At 41.4% G+C, this 11,801-nt stretch overlaps 1 protein-coding gene across 1 annotated transcript in view; it reads left to right on the forward strand.

The window, feature by feature from the left end:
- The first annotated feature begins 261 nt into the window (after positions 1-261).
- The window catches only part of trmt1 (tRNA methyltransferase 1), a 14,626-nt gene continuing 3,086 nt past the window's right edge, over positions 262-11,801 (forward strand). The window contains exons 1-14 of the mRNA XM_035660159.1: positions 262-456; positions 1,360-1,747; positions 2,384-2,573; positions 4,018-4,205; positions 4,693-4,808; positions 5,834-5,946; positions 7,470-7,618; positions 7,987-8,070; positions 8,574-8,643; positions 8,879-9,013; positions 9,199-9,284; positions 9,383-9,390; positions 9,604-9,714; positions 11,526-11,720. Coding sequence (XP_035516052.1) covers positions 1,374-1,747; positions 2,384-2,573; positions 4,018-4,205; positions 4,693-4,808; positions 5,834-5,946; positions 7,470-7,618; positions 7,987-8,070; positions 8,574-8,643; positions 8,879-9,013; positions 9,199-9,284; positions 9,383-9,390; positions 9,604-9,714; positions 11,526-11,720 — 1,819 coding nt within the window. The 5' untranslated portion in view covers positions 262-456; positions 1,360-1,373. The remainder of the gene's footprint in view (positions 457-1,359; positions 1,748-2,383; positions 2,574-4,017; positions 4,206-4,692; positions 4,809-5,833; positions 5,947-7,469; positions 7,619-7,986; positions 8,071-8,573; positions 8,644-8,878; positions 9,014-9,198; positions 9,285-9,382; positions 9,391-9,603; positions 9,715-11,525; positions 11,721-11,801) is intronic.

Consider the following 11,801-nt stretch of genomic DNA (forward strand, 5'->3'; position numbering starts at 1 on the left):
TCCATAGGCTATGTTTAGCCTTTTCATCAGCATGCATCAACAACTTCAGGCACGGTGAGATTAAATTAGATTATTCATGAATGCAGACTGATGTGTTTTCCAGTCTCCTCACATGTTCACCGCGGAGGAGAAAGTAGGCCAGTGTGTGCAGCGGCTGACTGATCGACCCTCTCTCCCTCTTGTCCTTACGTTACACCGTTTGTCCCTGACACTACTCCGCTCCGCCGCAGGGGGCGTGCGGGCAGCGCTGTCCGCTTCGCTTTCTCTCTTTATGGGCCGTGCGGGTTTCCGTAGAGACGCTCCACACATGGCTACTTCCATGTGCTAACGTGAGAGTAAACCGTGAAGCTGACAGTGAAGCGCTGAGGGAACTGTTACCGCAACACCACCTGTGGTGTAAACCCCCCCCCTTGACAAATTAGGGAAGGCAGCATCCGCCTAGAGGGGGTGTCACAGGTAAATACAAGGTTTATGAGGATTAGCATAGCTAGCAGACCGGCTAATAACTTTGTTGGTATGAAGTAGCTCGCGTTATTCTTTCCTTTTCTGTCTTGTTCAGTTGCTTGCTTTCATTTTGGCTGTAAATGCAGCTGTGTTGACATGTCGGCTAACTGTTGTATTGGAAGACACGAAGGTAGAGCTGCAAGTCAAACTGGCTACTGCGTTAGCTCCTTTTATTGCTTACAGACCTGCAGAAGAACTGTGGGGGGGTTGTGCTGTTTGAAGACATCACCTTGAGGGCTTTAATGGGGGTTCTGTTGTTACACTGAAGCTAAACTGTTATCAGACTGAAAGACACAAAGCTAACAGCTCTGAAAGTCCAGGTAAACTTCAAATGACTTCATTACCAGCAGTCTACTAATCCATGAGGAAATGTACAGAACATGAAGCAGCAGCAGTGTTTATTGTGGGTCAAGCTAAAAGCACTCATTGGTGGGCCTGTTGGGCTCCTGAGCAGCTGTGGGGGTCGGATTTCAATGTTTAATGCATGAATTAGTTAATTCCAATGCATCTAGTTAATTAAGAAAAGGATTCAAAAGATGAAGCAGTAATGAAAGTGAATGCTAGTGGCAGTCCAAGAAGTGTCTGTATTTAATTGAGCTAATGTGATATTCAACACAATCATCTAGAGGTGGAGTAATGGTTTGTATCAGAGGTTGATTTAATGTGCTCACACAGGCTGATATCCAAATCCAAAAGCTACACTAGAGCCCGACCGATAACATTGTTTTCTGTTTGTATTTACATTTTTTGGTATTCGCCTCAAAAATCCACTGTCAGACTGGCTCTGTATTTAACCTTGAGTCTTTTTTTCCTAACATTTTGCAGCCTTCAGACATGTTATTTGTCTTTTTACAGCTGGGTGTGCCTTTATGCTGGTGCGCGGTTCTCGGCTATTCTCCCTCATTATTTCCCATCATCCACCTCCTTCCTGCATCCATTTTCCCAGACAGACGCTTCGGTCGAGCTTTGTCAGCGCTGCTTCTGCCGGCAAACGACTGAGATCCATGGATCCCCTGAAAACTGCTGAGGATCCTGAGATTCCCACCACCAAACCCCCCCCCACACCTTCAGCAGAGAGCATGAGCCCGGCACCCGCTGACGCAGCAGCTGACAAGGAGCAGACGCACCTCGAGGGACTGTTACCTGGGGAGACGGTGGTCAAGGAGGGCAAGGCGGCCATCTTGTTTCCCAGTGCTAATGAGGTGTTTTACAACCCAGTGCAGGAGTTTAACAGAGATTTGACGTAAGCATAAACGCACATTAATACTTTATTCGGTATGAGGTGATTCAGTACGGTGATCTTTGGGGAAATCTAGATAGGAATGAATTCAGCTTTTATACCTCCTAGTTATATAAATAGCCAGTGGCCACTTGGTGTCGCTTTCTGCACCAAAAGCAAATTAGTTCTCTCCTCTGCCCTTGCAGATTCTCTATCAAGTTTTATCGAAATGTGTGTGGTCGTTTTTCGAGATATTCTGCTAACTACAAAACACACAATACTGAACACCTAGCATCCTCGGTGGAGGAAAAACAATCACTGTCAGCAAGATGTTTTTTCTTAGTCTTACACATCATATTTTTGATTCTGCAGCCAGTTTTCACCTAGCTGGCTCTCTGTTTCACTCCATCACACCATCACAGTGTGCCAGTCATGCTTTGAACTTTTGTTTTTCAGAGCAGAGACAAGCCTACAGTACCTCGTCAGTACTAAAGAACCCACACGCTTAATATGTATAAATATGGCACGCGATTTGTGATTTAAAACCGAAGAAGAGAATGAAAGCAAATGTCATGAATATTTAGTAAGTTCTGTTATTTTCCCCCCGTTATGGTAGAAACGGTACATGCTCCCATATAAGCGATCATCTTCCCTTCTCAGATGTGCTGTAATCACAGAGTTTGCCAGAGATCTGCTGGCTCAGCGCGGGGTGAAGGTGGTGGTGCCTGGAGAGAAAGAGAGGGTGGTGGTCTCTCTGTCAGAGGAGGCGAACGAGGCCGACGTTCAGACGGAGGAAAAAAACGGAGCAAAGGAGCCAGCTGTAACTGTGACAGCTGGGGAGAAATGTGAGGTACGTAGGGCTGATTTTACACTGTATTTGTGATGTAGCAGATTTAATGCCACAATTATCTTCCTACAAAAATTTCAACAAATTGAATTTATTAATGGAAATAATCTATTTAAGAAATATGTCCAGTTTTACTCAGATCTTGTCTTATGTTAATTTATTTCTCTACTACAAATACATATTTATTTTTCTCCAAATCTGATGTTAACTAATTTTCCCTTCGTGTTTAATTACTACTGTGGTAGTGGATAGCGGGGATCATAATAAACATAGACAGCAACCAAAACTAGAAATTAATGAAAGTAGAGCAAGACTCGGAAAGTATGAAAAAGTAATTTTTTGACAAATCCCACGTTCTGATGCTGTGACACACTCACAGGTTCTGTAGCTCGGAGTTCGGCGCTAACACTGTCAGGGTTAGTGGTTTAAGTCCCACTGGGATTCTATGCTAAAAATATACACACTGATGTCAGCGTAAAGCAGCTTGGATAACTTCCATCAAATAACTTATGTTAATGTTGCAGCAGGTAATTTCACACTCTGGTGGCACCAAGTGGTAGAGAGAGGTAATTAGATCAGTTTTTGAAACTTTGGAGGATTTCATTATGTTGAAATAATGTCATTAGATTTCTGTACAGACCTGAGTTTTAATTTACTGTTTACTGACAGATGTGCACTCATTGTTGGTGGTGATTCTCTCTGGAGGGAGTGATCAGATTGGATTTTCAATTCACCAACTAGATTAGATGTAAAAATGATGTCCTTAGTGGAAGATGTACAACTTCTGAACTACAGGAGAGAGGAAAATTCTCATTTATATTCTCTGTTACAACCGTTGGTATTTAGCTTGTTACTGCAGCTTTATAGCTGCTATAATCTATATGTGTAATAGTATTTGAATCAAATTACATTTATGTGAAAAGAGTTGCTCTTGTGATAAACTCATGGTAAACTATCAGCTCTAAGTAGCTTTTTAGCATCTTTCAGCTCATTGTTTTGGTTTTACAGCCCGAAACTTTACCGTTTTGGTTCACTGTTACTGCTTTCATCAGCCTTGTTTTCAGATGAAGCAGGCAGTCAGTAGTTTCCAGTGAAAAAGATAAATTGGCTGTTTGCTGCCCAAATGGCGGACTGACAAATTGACTAGAAGGTGAATATTTTATAGCTTTTAGCAAAGACCCAGGTTTTTTTCTCAGGAATTGGTAGATCTAAAACATATCTAAAAGAAGAGTGAATATTGGACTTAGATCAACTGGACGACTTCAAATGAATGCTAATGTTGCTTCATGTCTTTCAGATGTGTAAATATGTAAAGTTTGCTATATCGCTAACGTTATAGCGTTGGGAATGGGCAGTGTTGTATTACAGCTTGTTTCTGCTGCCCCCAAGTGGCCAAAAAATTCAGTTAATGCAAGTTTAAGGTTTTTTTCCCGACCCTCCGTTTCAGCGCGGCCTTCGTGTGCTGGAGGGTCTGGCGGCATCCGGGCTGCGCTCGGTGCGTTTCGCTCTGGAAGTCCCGGGCCTGCAGAGCGTCACCGCCAACGACTTCTCCACCAAGGCTGCGGCACTGATCGCAAGGAATGCCCAATACAACGGAGTCAACCACCTGCTCCAGGCCAGCTGCAGGGACGCCAGGTATGTTTACTCAGCACATTCAGGGAAAGGCTCGTTTGAAATGCTGCTCTGCCTGTGCCTCTGTTATTTATCTGCTTCACTGATTTGCTGTCCGTGTGTTCCTCTCGTGCTTCTCTCATCTTCATTCCTCTCCAGTCTTCACCTTTGACCCTTTGTTCTATTCATTCCCGTGCTCCTGTTCCCATCTCCTCCGCTCCTGTCTCTTCGCTTTTCTTCTTTTCTGAAGTCCTTCTTTTAGTCGTGTCGCTCTCCTCTTTTCTCTTCTTCATGCCTCTCCTTCTGTCTTCTTCAGTTGTTTCTCCTCTTTCATCTCTGAACTAATCTGCTCTCCTTTTTTAACTGGCTTTGACTCATCTTGTTTCTAGCCCTCTCTTTTCTCCTCTCCTCTATGCTCAGTTGTATTATTAGTATCTGTCTCTGTACTTTCTGTGGTCATGGATGTGGATTTGTTTAATATTTATTTCCTTTCCTTTTTATTTTGCTCCAGTATGCTGATGTATGAGATGCGAGGGAAAAAGGAGCGTTACGATGTAATAGATCTGGATCCCTACGGTAGCCCTGCCTCCTTCTTAGATGCCGCTGTGCAGGCCGTCAGTGAAGGAGGTGGGTAGTTCGGTCTGTCAGTCATTCACCCAACCCTTCTGCACTTCATTCTTCTGGCTCTGGGGCTGTTTTGATAAGATAAGATAGACTTGATTGATCCCACACTGGGGAAATTCACTTTTGGGTTTGATAAACTACTGTTCCACAGTATTACCAGCATCTTCATCCAAGTACGTTTCTGATCATCATGCTGTGAATTTGGAACGCTGATTTTAAATCACATTTCATCTATGTATTAGTGTCTGTGAAACACTGTCACTATGACCATCCATTTTACATATTTACCTTACTAAATTGGGGCCTCAGTAGCTCAGTCTGTAGGCCAGTTAAGTAAAAATATAATTTCCTCATTAATAAAGTAAATCTTATTCTTCTAAAGATATGATTCCTGTGGCCTCTCTACAGATGTTGTACCCACTGTCTTTTCTTTTTGAAGCTGATGGATTAAAAAATTAACAGTTGCATTTCTTTTTCAGATAAAAGCATTTTACAAACATTTGGCAGCTATTATGTGTCATTCTTAAGCAATATTACTTTTCTCAATACTAATCCATCCCTGAAAGAGTTTTTTTCCTCAGTGTTTTTCTTATGGATTTGGTTGACATTCATAAACGTTTATTTGCTTTCACTAAGTGAAGGAAATGCACTCAAATTGCGTTTTATTTTCAATGACATTTCAAAAATTGGCATGAAATCTGCTTGAGAGTTGGATCAGAAGTAGGTCAAATATTGTTTGTGAAATTAGTCTTTGGTTTGTTTTTAGTCTCACAAAGAGTCTTCTGTATAGGACAATACAATGAATGATGTTTACAGTCAACAGCAAATCTGACATGATCAGAACTGCCCTGATATGAAAATCTCCACCCATGTGCTGCAACCAGAAGGTTCAAACAAACACTAAGAGTTACTTTAGTATACTAAGTATCCTAATTTTTAAAAGTAGTAATTTATATTCCTGTTCTTGTGTTTTGTCTCTTTGTATCTTTGCTGACTGACTCACTCTCTGTGCTTTTCCCCTCTCTCAGGTCTGTTGTGTATAACATGTACAGACATGGCGGTGATGGCAGGAAACAGTGGAGAGACCTGCTACAGCAAATACGGTTCAGTCTCTATCAAAGCCAAATACTGTCATGAGATGGTAAGGACACGCACTCATACACAATGCACATATAGTACATGCACAGACAGGTCGGTGTTTGCACCCATAATATTTGTGTGTGGCACTGACAGGAACAGATTAAATGCTGTCATGGGTTCTGGCCTGAGGCTGTAAGTTGGTGAATTAGGTTTTTGTGTCAGTGTGTGCTTGCTCCTATCCGTATACTTATTAAGGGAGTTCTTTTGTCATAAGGATAGAAAGATGAAGGAAAATCATCCAGACTGATGACAGTTACTGCTCCTGGCGTCTTTTTAAATTATGAGACTTATGATTTCAGTTGTGGTTGCTTTGGTGACCCTGCTGGTAAAAGCAAGTGCGGTTTATTATTGCAAGTCTCAGAGTTCAAAGGGCAGCTGCTTTGTCAGAAATACAACAGGAGACCAGCTGATCTATCGGTTTACAGTGCAGCCAAACCAACTGATCTTAAATCATGCTGCGCTTGGTGCAAGTAGTTTTTCGCACAACAGCAGGGCACAGTTAAGTTATTCCCCTTGATGAGGCGCTGAAGGTGTGCAGCCTGTCGCCTGCAGCTCTTCATCTGCAACTCGCTGTGTGGCTGCTCCTCCTTGTTCCATTACTCCCTGCAATATTTAAAACTGATTGTCTGTCAAAAAGGACAAAAACAATGAATGATCCAGGCTGGCGCTAACTTAGGTTGAAAATCCATTTGTAAAAGCGACCCTGTGGTTTCACCAACACTTAATGTGAACCAGCAGCAGTAGGAAACGGCAATGGAAACTACTCTATAGAGAAGTCATTTATAAATACATTGAATGGCTATAGCTGAAAAAAAGCAATCCCAGTTTGAGTGTAACTGTAATTTTGAATTTGAAGATAACTCTGGCGTACCCCAGTGGTAGTAACAGAAAAACTGGGACTGTAGCAGACAGCAAAACACAAACTCAGGGACACAAAGCTAAGACGAATGAGCAACTCATAAAGTACATCATTTTTCACTGGGAACGTTGAATTTCCAAAAACAAAAGCTTTCTCAATCTGAATAATTTGACAGATGATTTAATCGCATTATAATCCCAACATAATGGCTTGAACTGATTTGCTTCTGGTTTGGGAGGATAAATTAACAGACAGTAATGCACCTGGAGCTCATTTTCATTTTCATTTTCAAACACACCTTTGCATGCACTGATATAAACGTATAGATTAGAGATAGAGATTCAGAAAATACTGCGTTTTTCCATCACAAATAACAGTTTAATGTTAGTGGATACTGAAGACGTTGGCGTTAATCATTATATATATCCGTCAGTCAAGATATTTTCAGGCATTACGATGACACAAATACTACTCTTTATTTGAGTAATTAATTTTATTCATGTAAGTGAGGAGATGTAAGACTTTATTAATGAGATTAGACATATTAGTGTTTTTAGTTTATTCTCTTCATTGAGCCCTGCAAACGGTGCAAGAACATCCGACTTTCTCAGACGTTTCACATAAAGAAACAAAAGAATGTGTGTGTCTCTCTTATTCTCCTGCAGGCTCTTCGGATCATCCTCCACAGTTTGGAGCAGAGGGCAGGGGTGTACCAGCGATACATCCAGCCTCTGCTGTCCGTCAGCGTTGACTTTTACATCAGGGTCTTTGTACGGGTCTTCACAGGACAGGCCACAGTCAAAAACTCAGCCAGGTGCTCTCTCTCACACAAACACACACACTAACACACTAACACACACATAATGTACTGTCTTCTAACAAAGGCAGATATATTATGAAAGTTGAATGAACTGAAACTGGGTCACTGCAGCAACAAACACTAAAAATGATGGCAGCGGCAGCAGAATTTGGTGAGATAACACCAAGAAAAAAAATGAATGTAATGTTGATTATTTATGTGAAGGAGGAGAGAGAAGGAGAATCTATATGACAATAGTGAATAGTGTAATTACAGGATGTGTTGTTAAAATGCCTGTATAGGTATGCACATTTACTAGCACACATGCTTACATATGTACACAGTATTTAAAGCTTACATTCAATGTGTTTCTCGTGTTGCAGTAAACAGGCTCTGGTCTACAACTGTGTCGGCTGCGGGTCTTTTCACTTACAGAGAATGGGCAGGAGAACAAGCAATGGAAAACAGTAAGACAGTCCACGCTGTACAACTGCGTCTTTATGCCGTCACATGAAATGAAAATGTAAAATGTAGGGGTGGCTAGCAGCAGACTCACCTGCTTAAAATCCAACCTTTCAGACTCTTGGCATTTTGGCCGACGGTTTGAGACATCAGGTCTAAAATGTTAAAGAGCCAATATCAATGTTTGGTGTCAGTGCCTTTGTACAGACGTTCATGTTCTCAGGTTAAATTGTAATCACTTGGGGGATCCCTTTACCTTTCCTCTAGCGCCATCATCAGGTCTAAATCTCAATACAGGATCTTCATTTTAACCAAAAGTAGAAAAATGAATGACATTCCCATTGTGTTTAGTGCTAATGGTAGCTTATTAACATGCCAAACTAAGATAGTAAATATAGTGAACATTAGTTGTATTAGTTTCTTGGTTGTGTCTGTTTCTGGCTGACAGCGTGTGTGCAGTAAAGCTGAATCTGCTGGTTTTAGTATGTGTATATTTTATATATTTCAGTATGAAGTATTCTCCTGCCACTGGACCCCCAGTTGGACCAGAGTGTGAGCACTGTGGACAGAGACATCAGGTGAGACACCTACAACACTTACATTCACACACATTCTATATTCATGAAACTTGTTTATATTTGCTTGTTTTGTTGATTGTCAGAGTTTTATTTTGCATGATGCGCCATCAGTCTGTAAATTCTTTACACTTTATATCTTTACACCGCTCTCTGCTTGCTTGTAGTTATTACTGTGCAAACACATACACGTACTGTACAATACAGCAGCTGAAGCCTGTGTCTGTCCTCTCTGTAGCTGGGTGGACCTATATGGGCCGAGCCCATCCACAACCTGCCATTTGTCCAGAAGGTCTTGTCCGCTGTGTCGGGGAACCCGTCCAGATTTGGGACGTCCAAACGCATTGAGGGCATGCTCAGCATGGTGACTGAGGTATTAAATGTCCTTTTTATATACGCTCTCATTATAAGGCTTGTTTTCATACGTTACTGTTGCCATGTGGGTGTGGTTCGTTCATCAGGTAAAGTCACATTGTGTGTTTTTTTTATTTTTACTGGTCTGATAATTCTTCCTGCTAGATTAAAGCATCATCACCTCTGATGTGCTGTTTATTTCAGGAATTAGAAGATGTTCCTCTTTATTACACCGTGGACAGTCTGAGCAGCACGATACACTGCAATACTCCACCTCTGCTCCAGTTTAGGTAAACACACCCACACACACACACACACACACACCATACAAATGAGTATACAGTGTTATGAAGAAACTATAGTGCATTTTTATATTGTAAGATTTCAGAAATAGCTGTGATACACATGAACACACATCGTTCAATTGTTACATTGTTAGTTTTTAGTGTTTGTAAAATCTCATAGAAAAATGGTTTTGTCTTTGGTTGAATTAAACATTAATCTGATGTTTTACTGACAGCTTTCCACAAGCATTGTCAGCATTCCCTACATTAGCTGCACACTGAATCAATGGATTCTACTTCACTCTCTCTCTCTCTCTCTCTGTAGGTCTAGAGAAGGGCAGTCAGTACAGTTTCCAGGTAGCAGCCATGACAGCCAATGGAACAGGTCCAGCCAGTGACTGGTGTACTGCAGAGACGCCGGAGAATGACCTGGATGGTAAGAACAGAGACAGAGAGAGAGAGAGAGAGAGAGTGTGTGTGTGTTAGAGAGAGAGAGAGAGAGACAATCTGTACAACAGCATGTAAATACCTCCGCTGTCCCAACACATAAATATCTAACCAGTTATGGGCTGCTAGGATAGATGGAGGGAAGATTCACCTCAGGGAAGGAGGGATGGGAAGGTCGGAAGCAGGCAGGGGAGGCGGGAGAGGTGGAAGAGAGGAGTATTTCTAAATTGTTCACAGATCACAGGTACAGTAGGTGAACTTTCTGTTGATCACAGTTACGGTTGCAGTTACAAAGCAGTGGTACAAAAGTCATGAGGGTGTTTTTTCATACCCCCAAAAGAATAAATTCCATTTCTGGAACAAAAAGTGCTGAACCAAAGATACTTTTTTCAACCTTTGCTTTTGCCCTCAAGTGGAAAAGAAACTCCTTCTTCCTCTGCTTCCTTTTAGTGTAAAAGAAGAGCACACAAGCTGTACCGCCTGTCATTACACTATTTAAGATACAATAAATCCCTGGAAATTGTTGTTAGTGTCGTAGAGCACAACATGAAAACTAAACAAAAAACTATAACTTCTTCTGAAGCATCCATAGGTGGAGGCTGCTGTATAAGCAGATGATGATTAACAGTAAAACACATTTGTAATAATATTAGATATTGTCTCATAGGTATGACTGTTGACAAAAACTGTACATTATTAAACATAATAATATCCTTTTAGCTGTTAACAACTAGGTACATTATAGGGAGTTCAAAATCATGTATTAAAAATAGAGGGCGTCAGAATAAAGTCTAACAGAAATTACTGTAACTGTTATTAAATACTATGCTATGTTATATAAGTGTTGCAATTTGGAATATTTTGTTTTATTTAAAACTTGTATGAAAACGTTTAAATGAAAACTTTTGATTTTGTTGACTTTCTTTCTAGCACCACCATTAGGTCAGGATTTTAGTGTTGTAAATGACAAATTAGAAAATATAGAGGACAGTAAGCCATGACATTTGGGAATCAAAATCATCCCCCCCAAGATAAACCATTTTTTGTTCTAAAAAATGAAGAAAAAAATAATGTAGTTGCTGAAGCACCACCATCATTTGGCCCTAAATTAAGGGTTAGTTGACTGCTGAAAGTCTCATGTCATTTTATTAAAAGGACATTTTTACAAAGCCAAAAGGCCACTAGCTTTAGGTTTGGACAGCAAATTCTTACCTGGGAAGATGTTTTCTTTTTCACCGGAGAAAGGAAAAATGAAAGCAATGAAGAAGTGAAGAAAAAAAACAACCAACAAACAGGCTGTCAGCTCTTGGGTTTGGTCACCTAATAATTTCTAGCAGAATAATTAGAAAATCTGACCTCAGGCTAAAGCTCAGCAGGAGGCGGTCCTGGTCAGCAGGAAGCTGCTGAGATAAAAACAAACACATCCATGCTAACTGTGTTTCCTGGCCGGGACAGAGGGAAACGCAAATCTCATTTCAATGGATTATCACTCAATAAAGTGATATGAAGCGTCTTCCCCTGAGGAACCAGAGCACGCTAATCTGATCTAATCTGATGCTGAGGAATAACACAAAGTGTCAGGGCTTATTAGGGCTTAATACACAGCTAACGGGGTTAGCATCTGTTAGCCCAATTGCCCTAAGTACCTTCTACTGCTGCTGCTAACAGGGTTAGTTTTAAAATTGCCAGTGGTGGAGGTCCAGGCCATAGCCAGGACTACAAAAATACTGAGGTCTGAGGTCTCCCAGATCCTGTTGTCTTCTTCTTTGGTGTGACATTTCATTGTTTGTGTTTTTGCAGAGAGCCAGGTGCCCGATCAGCCCAGCTCTCTGCACGTCAGGCCATTGCCCAACAGCATCATCATGTCCTGGACTCCACCCCTCAGCCCAAACATCCTGGTTCGAGGTTACATCATCGGCTACGGAGTGGGTAGTCCCTACGCCGAGACGGTTCGGGTGGACAGCAAGCAGAGATACTACTCCATCGAAAACCTAGGTGAGAATGTGATTCGAGTACAGAGATACTGGTTCCAGTCCAGGGTGATTTTGGTGGCATCTTGTGAGTGTTCCATTGACT

The sequence above is a fragment of the Morone saxatilis genome, unplaced genomic scaffold (genome assembly GCF_004916995.1).
Source record: "Morone saxatilis isolate NCDOM2014 unplaced genomic scaffold, NCSU_SB_2.0 Contig17, whole genome shotgun sequence".
Taxonomy (NCBI): domain Eukaryota; kingdom Metazoa; phylum Chordata; class Actinopteri; family Moronidae; genus Morone; species Morone saxatilis.